The sequence below is a fragment of the Phyllostomus hastatus genome, unplaced genomic scaffold (genome assembly GCF_019186645.2).
Source record: "Phyllostomus hastatus isolate PE091 unplaced genomic scaffold, TTU_PhHast_1.1 phas_scaffold_182, whole genome shotgun sequence".
Classification (NCBI taxonomy): Eukaryota; Metazoa; Chordata; class Mammalia; order Chiroptera; family Phyllostomidae; genus Phyllostomus; species Phyllostomus hastatus.
Window position 1 is genome coordinate 20367036 of NW_025334013.1, and position 15133 is coordinate 20382168.

Consider the following 15133-nt stretch of genomic DNA (forward strand, 5'->3'; position numbering starts at 1 on the left):
ATGCCTGGGTTGCAGGCCAGGTCCCGGGGTGGGGGGGCTGACAGGCAACCTCATATTGATGTTTCTCTCCCTCTTTCTCCCTCCCTTTCCCTCTGTCTATGAAATTTTAAAAAAAGAATCTGTTGTTTAGCCCTGGACAGTATGGCTAAATAACACTAGTTTAACATTATCCCATAATGAAGCTAAATTATGGGATGGATCATCATCCCGTAGCCAAAAGGTTGCAGGTTCGATCCGCGGTCTGGGCACATACCAGAGGCAACTCATCAATGTTTCTCTCTCACATTGATGTTTTTCTCTCACCCTTCCTCTCTTCTTTCCTTTCTCTCTAAAAGCAATGAAAAAAATGTCCTCGGGTGAAGATAACAAAATAATTTTTTTTTATTTAAAAAGAATGTGTTGTTGCCCTGATTGGTATGGCTCAGTGGATTGGTAGTCATCCTGCAGACCAAGGGGTCACCAGTTCGATTCCTGGTGGGGGCACATGCCTGGATTTCTGGCCAGGTCCCAGTTGGGGGTGTGCGAAAGGCAGCCAATCAATGTTTCTCTCCCTCTCTTTCTCCCTCCATTTTCCTCTCTCTAAAAATAAATAAATAGTCTTTTTTAAAAAAGTGTCTGTTGTTTAAGCCCTGGCCCTGTAGCTCAGTCAGAGCATTGTCCTGATACTTCAAGGCTGGGTTCTATCTGTGGTCAGAGCACATACAAGAATCAACCAATAAATGCATAAACAGGTGGAACAACAAATCAATCTCTCTCTCTCAAAAATTAATAAAAACATACTCTCGGGTGAGGATTAAAATAAGTAAATAAAAATAAAACTACCATATGATCCAGCAGTCCCACTAACATTTTTTAAAATATGCAGATTCATTTTTAAAAATCTGTATTAGTGGGTCCACACAGTTCAAACCCATGTTGTTCAAGGGCAGGTGTACGTTTTTATGTGGAGTCTAAAAAACAGAACTCATAGAAACAGAGAGTAGTAGATCAGTGGTCGTCAGGGGCATGGTGGGGAAGATGGACAAAGGTGGTCGAAGGTACAGACTTCCCATCGAAAGGTAAGTTCTGGGGATCTGAGATATGGCATGGTGACTGTATTATATACTTTAAAGTTGCCAAGAGAGTAGATATTAAAATTTTACCATTAAAAACATAACCATGCAAGGTGATGGATATGTTAACTAACCTTAGTGTGGTAATCATCTTGCAATATAGAAGTATATCAAATCATCACTTTGTACACTTTAAACTTACACGTTATTATGTGTCAATTATATCTCAGTAAAGCCAGGAAAAAATTTAAGGTGTTGAGTGCTATTTTCACTGCATGTGACATTTGTACTGATGTTTTGAAAGCAATGGTGGGTAAAACTGTTGGTACCTTAGCCCAAATCAAGACAATGGCACCGAAGTGTACTAGTAATCCATGTATTCTTATTCTTCACCACCACTCTCTCATTGCTGAAAAAAGATGCTAGTTGCATTTAAGAATGTCCCTGATGTAATAGCACAAATTCAACCCTTGAAAATGTGCCTGGAGGAAAATCACCTTGTGGGCTTAAGTAACTTGCAAAACTAGACATGTTTTTAAATTGACACAGTTTTTACTTGAAAGAATGGCTGACGAAAAACTCATTTTTCTGAATGACTTACCTAAGTCATTCAGACTTAGGTATTGGCCACACATTTTCTCTAAATGCATGAAGTCAGTCAGTATTTGTTGCCAATGATACAATTTTAGCTTTTAAGTGAAAAGAGAATTTCAGAAAACTTGTATGCTCAACAACTTTCCAAAAGGTTTGTAATAGAATAAAATGGGGCAGGGTGGGGAGCCAGACCAACGTAAAAATTGTTAAATTATGATATATTTATATAGTGAAAAAATACAACAGGAAAAATGAATGACATACAGCTCCATGAAAAACATGGGTGAATCTTAGAAACCCAGTGGAGTCGAGGAAATTCCCAGAAGACTAAATATAGTAAGATACTATATTTAGGGATATACTTATGTAATTAAAAAAAAAATACAAAGATGATAATTCAGGATAGCATTTTCTTTTGACTGGAGTTGGAGTGGAGATGAAGGAATAGGGGAAGAATCCACAACTGAATTCAGTATATTGATAATGTTCTCAGATTTGGTGGTGGGCTTACAGAACTTACTGTATTATTTTGCTTGGTAACAACATTTTTTTGGTATATATCAAATATTACAGATTAAAATTTTTAGTTAAAAAATGGCTGGTGGGCATGTGGATCATTGTAAAAAGATATATTGTATTCCACTGAATTGTATATACTCTAATTATTTCACCTGGCTAGGTTAAATATATTCGAGTTTATTGGGAAAGTCATACAACTTTTCTCTCTTGTCATGGAGGTGATCATAGCATGTGAGCATTTAACCACTTGCTGAGCATTGTTCCAAGAAGTATTTCACATGTATCAACCTATTTAATTTTTCTAACAGCTCTGCGAAGTAGGAACTATTATGTCCTTGTTTTAAAGACGAGATACCGAGGCACTGAGATTAAAGCAGTTTATTGAAGGCTTGCACAGCTAAGAAGTAGAAAAGCCAGAATTTGAACCCACGCAATCTGGCTCCAGGGCTTACACCTTTGACTACTATGCTTAATATCAATTGCTATAATTACACTTATTTAACAAGCTTACTATGATTAAAGGTAACAACTGTGTGTGCTGGTAGTGTCAGAGATGTCAGGTGCCGTTACTGAGATTATTAGGCCTCCTTGAGAATCTGTGGTCTTCCTGAGTAGGGGGGCTGGGTAGGGACAGAAGCCCAGTGGGGGAAAAATTCTGTTTTAAGAGCCTTTGTTAATGTGTTTGTATCTTCTCTTCTAGAAACCATGGCAAGCCCAGGGAAAGACAATTATCGAATGAAGAGCTATAAGAACAATGCCCTAAACCCTGAGGAAATGAGGCGAAGAAGAGAGGAAGAGGGCATTCAGCTTCGGAAGCAGAAGCGGGAGCAACAAGTGGGTTAACTCACATTCTTTTTTTCTTTTTTTTTTTTTTGCTTATTGAATAAATTTTTTTTTAAGATTTTATTTATTTATTTTTAGAGAGGGAAGGGAGGGAGAAAGAGAGACAGAGAGAGAAACATCAATGTGCAGTCGTTGGAGGCCATGGCCTGCAACCCAGGCATGTGCCCTGACTGGAAATCGAACCTGCGATGCTTTGGTTCAAAGCCCGAGCTCAGTCCACTGAGCTACGCCAGCCAGGGCTTTGAATATTTTTTTTTAAATACATTTTATTGATTATGCTATTACAGTTCTCCCATTTCCCCCCTTTATTCCCCTCCACCCTGCATACCTCCTCTCACCTGCATATCCCCCCTTTAGTTCATGTCCATGGGTTGTACATATAAGTTCTTTTAACCAACTATTCTTAAGTGTACTGTTTAGGGAAAGGACCTAGATGCCACAGTTGGCCTCCACCTTGCACTTTGACCCTCCCTTTAGGAAAGAGGCTAAGCTGCTATGTTTGATAGTTTCCTTTGTTGTAAAGAAATGTTGGAAGCTTTAAAAAAAAGAAAATCAAGCCCTTATTTTTCCATAATTTAGAACAATTAAGACATCATTTGTGTCTTCAATGTAATTTACTAGTTCTGGCCCCTTGTTGCCTTCTCCCATCCTTACCCTATAGTGACTGTAGTATAGTCAGTGTAAGCCTGGCCTTTGGTTCCCAGCTCTAGGCCTGGCCCTTTAAGAGGTTCATCAGCTATTCTCAGCTGCCTTGCTTCTGTTTATTGGGTCCATTCTTTGTAAGTCATTCTAGGCCTGAAAATATATTAATGGCTCATCATTTATGCTCTGCCACACACCCACAAAATTGGTGACTAGCCCAGACTGACATGCAATCATTTAACTTGCTTTTGCCTACCCTCCTGCTTTACCATCATTCCTTCCCTTCAAAGTCTCTTATACTCTTCACCTTTTATGCAGAGGACATTAGAATCTTTAAAGATTTTTTTACTTATAAAAATGCTCCCTTAGCCATAGCTAGGTAACTAAGTTGGTTAGAGCATTGTCCTGATATACCAAGGTTGTGGGTTCAATCCCCAGTCATACAAGACAGCATACAAGAATCAACAATAAATGCATAAATAAGTAGAACAACAAATTGATGTCTCTCTTTCTCTCCCTCCTTCTCTTACCCTCTCTCTCTAAAATCAATCAATAAATTTTTTTTAAGTTTAAAGTTGAAAAAAAATTTTTTAATGATCCCTTAGCCCTGGCAGGGTAGCTCAGTTGGTTAGAGCATCATCCCAGTACACCAAGGTTGCAGGTTCCATACAAGAATCAGGGCACATACAAGAATCAACCAATGAATGCATAAATAAGTGGAACAGTAAATTGATGTTTGTCTTTCTCCCTGCCTTCTTCTCTCTCTCTAAAATCAATAAATAAAATAAAAATTAAAATGGTCCCTTAAAAAATACAATAAATTAGGTATAATCAAAAGTACAGCCCTTGAACATCTTTCCATGTCAGTATGTTAAACTTGGCATTTTCTCAACCATGCTAGCATCTCCTTGACAGTTATGCCATAATTTAACATTGGGTCATTCTTTGATTTTGTTCTTGTGTTTGTTTCAGTGAGTAGTCTTACCACCATCTCTTCTCCTTACTTGCAGCTTTTTAAACGGAGAAATGTGGAGATGATTAATGAAGAAGCAGCCATGTTCGACAGTCTCCTCATGGACTCTTATGTGAGCTCTACCACTGGGGTAAGGCCCTTGCTTCACGCAGGCCTGGCACGTACCTGCTTCTGCGGAACAGAAATTGAGCAGTTCACATCATTTAGTCGTTTTGCTGACAGCCATGCTAAGCTCTTTCTTCCATGGGCCCTTTCGTAGCTGGTCAGCTTTAAGAGTCAACAAGGATTCATCTCTGATAGAGGCACCTGAGGAAACATTTAAGGAAAGCTGTCAGTTGCCTCAGAAGTTAGGAATCATTTTCAAATGTCCCAACCTGAAGCAGCCATGGACTAAACAAACACCTTCTCCTGAGCCTGTCCGTTTGGCCGTCATCTTGCCCTCAGCTCATTACAAAGCAGGGTGCCACACAGGATTATGTGTTCGTATCTGGCTCTAGTGTTGGTTTGCAAAGCCTTGAACCTCTTTTGTGTTCTAGGAGAGTGTGATCACAAGAGAGATGGTAGAGATGCTCTTTTCTGATGACTCTGACCTGCAGTTAGCAACCACACAGAAATTCCGGAAACTGCTCTCCAAAGGTACAAAGCCCGTTCTCCCCAGAGACTCCCTACATGATTTAGTGTCTTGTTTCAGCCCACTCCCATTCACTCATTCTGCTCTGGTCCTACTGGCTTTGGTGTTTAGATAAACCAGGCACATTTTACCTTTGCAGTGGCTATTCCTTCTTCCTGATAGCCTTGACTTGACATATCTGTGTGACAGCTCCCTCACTTCTATGATCAGATTCTACCTTCTCAGCAAAGCCTACCCTGGCACCCTATTTAAAATTCCAGGCCATCCCCCCACCGTCAGCATTTTTAAGCTTCTTACCCTGCCTTACCTGTTCTTTTTTCCCCTCATTATATGTACTACCTTTTATCATAATAGAATGTCCTCACTAAGACATAAGCTCTTTGAGAGCAGAGACTAGGTTTTGTTCACTACTGTATCCTCAGTACTTGGAACTGTGCTGGGCACAATGTGCGTGCTCAGTAAAAAGGTGGTAGTAAGAGTACTTCTTGCCTCAGTATATGAAGCAGTCCTCCCAAAAAAGAATGCTGGTCTTAAAGGAAAATGTCCAGACTAGCATTGCTCATCCCGTCAGCCGTCTTCTTCTCTCCCTTACTTCCCTACTTGCTTTGGTAAGTAAAGTTAGTTACTTGCTTAGGTCCAGTAAGCCAAAGGCAAGCATACTTAAATTACAATGGGCTTTACTCTGTAGCATACCATCTGTATCATACAGTTCAACAATGACCTACCGTTGTTAAAACCACCTCACCGAAAGGGCGTTTGGGAATATTTATAAGGATGGCCAGGTGTATATAGGAAGGATGTTGGGTGGACTCCGATGAGTTCATCTGCTGAAGCCTGTCCTGAATTTTTCTCTCCTTCCTTTCTCCTCTTCCAGAGCCTAGCCCTCCAATAGATGAAGTTATCAACACTCCAGGAGTGGTGGATCGGTTTGTGGAGTTTCTGAAGAGGAAGGAGAATTGTACATTACAAGTGAGACCTGGGGTGGAGGGTGCCAGATGAAAGCCCTCCTTTCAAGAAGTTGCAGTGGGATGCTTCTGTAGCCATTTCTCTCGGGAAATAGACAAGTGATAGGAGGAAACATTTAAGAGAAGCTATTGCTATCAGTTTATTGCCTCAGAAGTCTTGGCCTCAAACAGGAGAGCCCAGGTCTCTTCCAGATAATCTCAAAGGAAAGATAAAAGAATATTACAAATTGATTGTTCAGTTATAAATCAGAGGTTCTAGTCAACTTCCACATTACCTGTGTGACCTCAGGCAAATCATCTAGCCTCTCTGGGTTTCTCTTCTGAGGCATGGTTGGTGGGCCGATCTTTTAGTACTCACAGAAACGCAGCTGAAAGGGACTTGGAGAGCTCTATCGCACTCTAATCCTGGTTTCAGAAATGAAAAGTGAAGCTTGGGAAATAAAAAAGGGATTCGTGCAGGACTCAGGGGTACTATAGTAGTGCAGGAATGGCCATGGGTCATTGAAGCCCAGTTCTGGCTTCCCATACTGTTACGTCACTGTGGATACCTCTTCCTACCATTTAAAGGGGGAGAGGAAAAGGCTTGTGTTTTGATTTTTGTAGTCAGGAGCGAGAGACTTACTGCTGTGAGCCACCTGGTATGCCTACCCGTGGCTCTGTCTGGAATGACCTGTCAATCATGGCTTGATCTCGCTTTCAGTTTGAAGCTGCCTGGGCTCTGACGAACATTGCCTCTGGAACCTCTCAGCAGACCAAAATTGTCATTGAAGCAGGGGCTGTCCCCATTTTTATAGAGCTGCTTAACTCGGACTTTGAGGATGTACAGGAACAGGTAATGCTCAAATTTGGCTTAAAATTTTTTTAAGATTTTATTTATTTATTTTTAGAGAGGGGAGAAGGGAAGAAGAAAGAGAGGGAGAGAAATATAGATAGATTTGCCCCTCTCACACCCCCAACTGGGAACAGGCCCTGCAACCCATGCATGTGCCCTGACTGGGAATCAAACTGGTGACTGGTTAGCAGGCTTGTGCTTAATCCACTGAGCCATACCAGCCAGGGTTCAAATTTGGCTTAATTCTTTTTCTTTGTTTTTTTTTTTAAGATTTTTTACTTATTTTTAAGGAGGGGGAAGGGAGGGAGAAAAGAGAGGGAGAGAAACAGCAATGTGTGGTTGCTTCTCACCACCCCCACCACCCCCACGGGGGATCTGGCCTGCGCAACCCAGGCATGTGCCCTGACTGGGAATCTAACTGGTAACCCTTTGGTTCACATGCCTGCGCTCAATCCACTGAGCCACACCAGCCAGGGCAAATTTGCCTTAATTCTTGATGGTACCTGTGGTATAATAAAAAGTATATTTGGTCTTTGCTTCCAGTTCTGGCAAAGAGCTCTTAAAAACCGTAGAATTTTCTGAGTGATAGTAGTGTCTTCTGTTATTTATAACGAGTCCCTTTGGAACACACCTGAGTCCATGTTAATTTGATGACTCAGACTGGGGCTCCTCAATAATCTCAGAATTGGGGGTGAGGTAGCTGGTCATCAGAAAGACCAGACATAGGATTAGGTAGTGGGAACTCTCAGCCCCACCCCTTCAGCCTTTTCTACCCCTCCACCCCAACTTCCCACCTTCATTTAGCTTTTTCTGAGTTGTAGCCATTGTAATAAACTGGTACATGTTGTTTTCCTGAGTTCTGTGAACCTCTAGTGAATTACTGAACCTGAGGAGGGCATTGTGGGAACTCCTGAATTTAGAGCCAGTGGGTCAGAAGTACAGGTGGCACCTGGGGATTGCAGCTAGTGTCTGAAGTGGGGGCAGTCTTGTGGAACTGAACTTTAACCTGTGAGGTCTGTTCTAACTCGAAGAGTTAGGATTTAATAGAATTATTGGGCAGTTGGTATCAGATAATTAGTTGTTGGTGTGGAAAAATCTCCACACATTTGGCATCAGAGGTGGTAATGGAAAAAAGACACCACAGTACCTGTTTCTCAGTACCTACAGATCACAGAGATAAAGATACAACTTCCATTTCTTCCACTGGCATTTTGCTGTTGGGATAGAAGTGGAGAGTGGTAATGGGGTCCATTACAGTAAGGTCGATTCTATGAGACTACAAGAAAGCAACTTTTTTTTTTAAAGATTTTATTTATTTTTAGAGAGAGGTGAAGGGAAGGAGAAAGAGAAGAAGAGAAACATCAATCTGTGGTTGCCTCTGGCATGACCTAAACTGGGAACCTGGCCTGCAACCCAGGCATGTGCCCCAACTGGGAATCAAACCAGTGACCCTTTGGTTCACAGGCCTACACTCAGTCCACTGAGCTACACCAGCCAGGGCAGAAAGCAACTTTTTAATCACTTTCTCCTATTCTGGGGAGTGGGGATAGAGGGGTCTGGGTTTGATTTCTGTGTACAAAGGTCAGTCTTTCTTTGCCACTGATCCAGGAACTCTCAGAAGGAAGGCCCTCATAGAGCAAGTGCTCAAAAAGATGTCAGCAGGGATGGTATCTGAGCTAACTTAGTGTGTCTCAGACTTGATATGGTTTTCATCCTGATTATCGGTGGGTACTCACTCTGTAGTTACGAGTATAAAGTACTCAAAGAAGCCATTAGGCTCCGTGGGTGACAGTGTCATCATCCCCTTTGCAGGCAGTCTGGGCACTGGGAAACATAGCTGGAGACAGCTCCGTGTGCCGGGATTACGTCTTGAACTGTTCCATCCTTAATCCTCTGTTAACGTGAGTAATTCATGATCATCTGTACCTGGGCCTCTATAGGACAGCTTACCTTAAGATGATAAGTAAATACAAAAATGCTAAAAGTACATTTCGATTGCCAAAGTAAAAGACAGCTATCTTTTAAGAGCAAGACTCGTGTGCCAGTGGTGTGTGCCAAGGAGACCTCGTGCTTCTTCACTTCAGGGCACTGTGGAATTTCGTGTGGGTCATACCTGCCTTGTTTTGAGCCAGGGAGAAAGGCAGGATTAGCCCATCTGAAAAACCCAGCCTTCTCTACAGTGTATATTGGTTTGTTTATGAGTTTATGCATAGGTACATTGGAGAGTTCTGTTTGAGGCACCCATGGGGTCTTTCAAAGACCCCATGAAAGATCATCTAGATCCTCCCATCCCTCCCTCCCTTACCATTAAAGTAGAGCTACAGTACATCTAAACAAAATAGATGGACGAATTGTTCTTCAGAGCTCACAGTCTCAGAGGCTACCACTATAACTCTTCTTGGGCCCTTCAGAGAAAATACACCTTCAACTTCCATTTCCAAAGAGAACAAGTACTTCTTGTTTAGAACTTTTGGCCATAGTTAGGGGCACAGAATGTCCTATCTTCAAAACTTTGCGGGCTTTCTTAAGATCCAGCCCTCTGTTTGCCTTAGTAACTATGGTCTTAACTAGCCATGGCGCTGGTCCTAATCCTCTGGCCCAGACAGGCACTTAACTTAGTTCAATGGGTAGGAAGAGACTGAGGCTGCCTGAGTCTTAGGGCCCTGCTTGGATTTGCTCCTGGGATTTATTGGCAACAACTCTATGCAAGGACATCATTGCTCAGGATCTGGTTTTGCTTTTTCTTTCAGACTCCTTACAAAGTCCACACGACTAACAATGACACGGAATGCAGTCTGGGCCCTGTCGAACCTCTGCCGAGGAAAGAACCCACCTCCAGAATTTGCAAAGGTGAGAGAGCTTCTTATCGGTTCCTGAGGGGGACAGCAGGTTTCTTTCATATGAATGAATATCTATATGGGAGTTTTCAAGTCCGTGGAGAACCTCTTAGAGTCTCTTAATCCATGGGAAACTGAAAGAGGCCATTGTCAGTGAAGTAGGTGATCTCATGTGCATGGACCATAAAGTGGAAAGTTAGGCCTGATAGTTTAATGTAGTAGAGGTCTCCAGGGCTCAGAATTACTTGAAGGGCGGGGGCAGCAGTGTTAGTAGTAATAATAGAGCTGATGAGCTATGAGCCCCTCTAACTCTGCTTCCAACAGGTATCCCCTTGTTTGCCTGTGCTGTCTCGCCTTCTCTTCAGCAGCGACTCAGACTTGCTGGCAGATGCTTGCTGGGCCCTTTCTTACTTGTCCGATGGCCCCAATGAGAAGATCCAGGCAGTCATAGACTCTGGAGTCTGCAGGAGATTGGTAGAGCTTCTAATGTGAGTGGTCTTGGAAAGGGTACAGATTCCCTAATCCTCTCCACGCTCAGACTAAAGAGCTGCTGCCCTGTTCCCAGGTCTGGAGCCATGAGCGTGCTCTCAGCTGTGGTGGTTGTGAGGGCTGACTGCTGTGTGCTGGCCTCTTACTCACCACGTCTCCCTCCTCTGCAGGCATAACGATTACAAAGTGGCTTCTCCTGCACTGAGAGCTGTGGGTAACATCGTCACTGGGGATGACATCCAAACCCAGGTAAGGAGGAGGAGAGCTGCCTGTGGACAGAACCCTTCCCTGCCAAGGACGAGGAGAGGCAGCATGGTCTAGGAAAGAAGCCATGGGCTTACGTGGGAAAGTCCAGCTCTGCCACTTACTATACAATCACGAGCAACTTGTTTACATTAATTTTTTCTATAAATTGAAAGCAAGTCATCATCCACTCTGTGCTTTTGAGGGAACACTAAATTAACCTGACTTAGTACCTAGAGCATTGTAAGGTAATTAACAGTTTTTGAGTCCTGGTCCCTTCAAAATACTCGAAGCTATGGAACCTTACTCCTGCTTCCTAGACCTTTAGGATCCCTTGAACACTACTTCATGTTAATCTCGTGTTAATAGCATCTCCAGGGAGGGCACTGCGAACAGGGTTTTCTTCTGTTCAAAGGCTGGAGATCTGGGTATTCTTTGGTTCTTGAGTAGTTGGCATAATTTGGGGGGATTCTTGACATTCTCTTACAGGTGAGAAATCGCACTGAAACCCACATTCTCATTTTCTAGGTCATTGTTATGTGTGCATGCATGAGTAAATATTCATATCATAAAATGCACCGCTTTAACCATTTTCAAGTGTGCGTTTCAGCGGCATTAAGTACATTCACATTGTTATTCCACCATCACCACCAGCCATTCCGCAGTTTTTTAATTTCATACTGAAAATCTGTACCCATTAAATAATAATTCCTTATTCCCCCTCTCTCCCAGCCCCTGGTAACCACAGTACTACTTTCTTTATGAGTTTGACTACTCTAGGTACCTCATATCATTGGAACCATATATGTTTGTCCTTTTGTGTCAGTTTATTTCATTTAGCGTGTCTTTGCGGTTCATTCATATTGTAGCACATGTCAGACCTTCCTTCTTTTTTATGTCTAAGTAATACTCCATTGTGCTCACACACCACGTTTTGTTGATCTGTTCATCTGTTGATAGACACTTAGGTTGTTTTCACCTTTGGCTGTTGTGAATAGTACTGCATTGAACACTGGCAGTCAAGTTATTTGTTTGAATGTCTGCTTTCAGTTCTTTTGGATATTTACCCAGAAGTGGAATTACTGGATAATATGTTCATTTAGTGCTTAATATTTTATTTTATTTTTTAAAGGTTTTATTTATTTTTAGAGAGGGGAAGAAAGGGAGAGAAACATTGATATATTGTTGCCTGTCACACACCCCCAACTGGGGATCTGGCCTGCAGCCCAGGCATGTGCCCTGACTGGGAATCAAACCGTCAACCCTTTGGTTTGCAGGCCCATATTCAATCCACTGACCCACACCAGCCAGGGCTAGTGCTTAATATTTTAACAACACCCATAGGGTTTTGCGTAGTGGCTGCACCAGTTTACATTCTCACTCTCAAAGTATCAGGTTCTAGTTTTTCCCGTGGCCCTGTCAGCCCTTCATTTTCGGGACTCTTTGATAGTTGTCATCCTGGTAAGTGTAAAGCAGTGTCTCACTTTGGTTTTGATTTGCAGTTCCCTAATGACAAGTGATGTTTGGTACCTTTTCATTTGCTTTTTAGCCATCTATATATCTTCTTTGGAGAAATGTCTATTCAAATCCTTTGCCCATTTTTAAATTGGGTTGCTTGGTTTTTTACTGTTGAGTTGTAGAAATTCTTTATATGTTCTAGGTATTAATCCTTATCAGGTGTATGATTTGCATACAGTTTCTCTCATTCTGTGGTTTACCTGTTCATTCTGTTGATGGTATCCTTCAGATACAGAAAAGTTTTCAATTTTGATTAATCCATTTATCTAATTTTTGTTTTGTTACCTGTGCTTTTGGTGTTCTAGGTCATTCTCAACTGTTCAGCGCTCCCTTGCCTCCTCCACTTGCTGAGCAGTCCCAAGGAGTCAATCCGGAAAGAAGCCTGCTGGACCATTTCAAATATTACTGCTGGCAACAGGGCTCAAATACAGGTAGAACAAGCGGGAGGGAGGTCAGGGGGCAGGGATGTCAGGTGAGAAGGCATAGGGACATGAGAGGTTTTAGAGTATTTGTTTCTAGAAGAGTTTGTTTCCCTTTAGAAATTGGGGTCTGTGAGTGTGCTATTCATTAAAGATTCTGTGTAGTGGAAGCCAGGTTCCCCTGTAGCCCCTCAGCTATGTAACAAGACAAAGGGAGACTTCCAGGAAAGGAAGATGTGTAAATATTAGCTGATTTGTGGGCTGGATTTGATGTCTCTTCTTGAAGTGACTTGCTTTTTCCTTTTCACCCCACCCCAATCCTCTCTCAGGCTGTCATAGATACAAACATCTTCCCTGTATTGATTGAAATTCTTCAGAAAGCAGAGTTCCGTACAAGGAAAGAGGCAGCCTGGGCCATCACCAATGCCACATCTGGAGGAACTCCTGAGCAGATCAGGTATCCCCTTTGTTACCCTCTCGGCTCACGGTTTATGTGTGGCCTCCAAACTGTTTTCCCTGGGATAGTCTGCCCCATCCAGCTGCAGTAGGTTCTAACTGATAAACTGCTGTAGGGGCACTGGCGTCTGGAATAGATACCTGTAGACCGTGTGCCTCTTTTCCCTCTGGGAAATAGAAACCTATGCACGTGCATCTGTCTCTCCTGTACCTCTTCATGCCTGCCAGAGATACGTGTACTTGCCAGTGCAAATCAAGGAGAACCATGCTTGCTGTGGTTCATCAGAACAGGTTCTTTGGGAAATCATTTTTGGGAGTGATACGTGGGAAAAGCTGAAAGCTACTTTGAGTTTGTGTGTTTTGTAGGAGTGGCAGGACTTGGACATGTGTCTTGCCCTCAGCAAGGGAAGTATATTCAGTACAGTTCACACACCGCTTAATGACAGAAATACATTCTGAGAGTAGGCGATGTTGTCGTTGTGCGAACATCACAGAGTACACTTACATAAACCAAGATGGCCTAGCCTGCCACACACCTAAGCTGTAGGGTGTAGCCTGCTGTTCTAGGCTGCAAGCCTGTACCACACGGTACCGCACAGAACAACACGAGATGAAATCAGGCACAAGAGAAAATGGTGCGATCAAGAGGCACAGGACGCACGAGACGTGTGAGGCTGCTGCCAGCGTAACAGTAACTGACAGCAAACTCATTTTATGATGAGTAGAAAAAGGACACTTTAAAATAACGATAAAAAGTACAGTATAGTAAATACATAAAGTAGCAACATAGTCGTTTATTATCCTCATCAGATACTGCGTAATGTACATAATTGTGTATGCTTTACTTTGTACAACTGGCAGTGCAGGTTTGCTTACACCAGCATCACCACAAACAAGTGAGTAATGTGTTGCACTGTGATGTTACTGTGATGGCTGTGATGTCACTAGATGATAGGAATTGTTCAGCTCCATTATAATTTTATGGGATCGTCATCGTACACGAAGCCCGTTGTTGACTAAAATTTTGTGTTGCAACACCTGACTATGTATGAAGCTATAAGAGAAAAGGCATAGTCATTAAGTTAATCTTTGAAGGGTAAATACTGGGTTGTAAAAGGCCTTTAGCCACCGAGCCACACCAGTCAGGGTGGCCTTTTGGATTAGAAAAGACATAAGTAAAGGTACAAGAACCAGACACCAGGAATCCTTTGCATGTTTGGAATGGAGTGTCCTTAGAAGGGAATGATGAGAAGTGATGCTAGGAGAGGAGGATAGGAGCCAGATTGGAGAGGATCTGTATTGTCATCTCGGTAGAGCTTGGACTGTGAAAGTATTTACGCATGGAAATGATGTGTTCAGAATGGTAATGTTGCAGCAAGGAGACATTAGAGATGAAGAGGAGCGGTCTGCGGCAGACTTTCACATGGAAATGAACTAGACCAGAGATTTTCGACCAGTGTGCTGCAAGAATTTTTAAACATGCAATACTTGACTATTTAGTCAGGGGCACTGACCTCTTTTCCCTTAGATTGCCAAATTAAAAAAAGAAAAATGACAACAGCTAACACAACAGTAGCCATCTGGTGCGCATGAATCAAAAATTTTTTTGGTCAGATCAGTCAAGATACACTACTGGTGTGCCACGGAATTTTAGTAATTGGTTTATATGTTCCATGAGATGAAAAAGGTTGAAAATTGCTGAACTACACCATTAACACTGGGAAGGTGGAGAGATTCAGATTCAGGATAGGCGGTTGCGGAGGCTCAGATGTATGAGGGAGATCATGGGCATCAAGCACCTCCCTTGACCTGCAATAATTTGGAACTTGCCTGGTCTCTGGTCCCCAGGTACCTGGTCTCACTAGGCTGCATCAAACCCCTGTGTGACTTGCTGACTGTGATGGATTCAAAGATTGTGCAGGTGGCTCTCAATGGACTGGAGAACATCCTTCGGCTCGGAGAGCAAGAGGGCAAGCGCAGTGGCTCGGGGGTGAATCCCTACTGTGGCCTCATCGAAGAAGCCTACGGTATGTGCCCTCTCCCAGTCGTCATCTCTGCCTTAGGTAGAGAGGTTCTAGGTCAGAGTCTTGGGACGGTAGGTCTCCAGAGTTGTACACATA

General features: G+C 42.6%; 1 protein-coding gene across 2 annotated transcripts in view; it reads left to right on the plus strand.

Annotated features, from left to right (window-relative positions):
• KPNA6 (karyopherin subunit alpha 6) overlaps positions 1-15133 on the plus strand; it is a 43001-nt gene that overhangs the window by 21926 nt on the left and 5942 nt on the right. For both annotated transcript variants that reach the window (XM_045858611.1, XM_045858610.1), the window contains exons 2-13: positions 2866-2999; positions 4661-4753; positions 5160-5259; positions 6129-6223; positions 6920-7051; positions 8864-8952; positions 9802-9901; positions 10213-10376; positions 10548-10626; positions 12444-12569; positions 12887-13014; positions 14862-15040. In XM_045858611.1, coding sequence (XP_045714567.1) covers positions 2866-2999; positions 4661-4753; positions 5160-5259; positions 6129-6223; positions 6920-7051; positions 8864-8952; positions 9802-9901; positions 10213-10376; positions 10548-10626; positions 12444-12569; positions 12887-13014; positions 14862-15040 — 1419 coding nt within the window. The remainder of the gene's footprint in view (positions 1-2865; positions 3000-4660; positions 4754-5159; positions 5260-6128; positions 6224-6919; positions 7052-8863; positions 8953-9801; positions 9902-10212; positions 10377-10547; positions 10627-12443; positions 12570-12886; positions 13015-14861; positions 15041-15133) is intronic.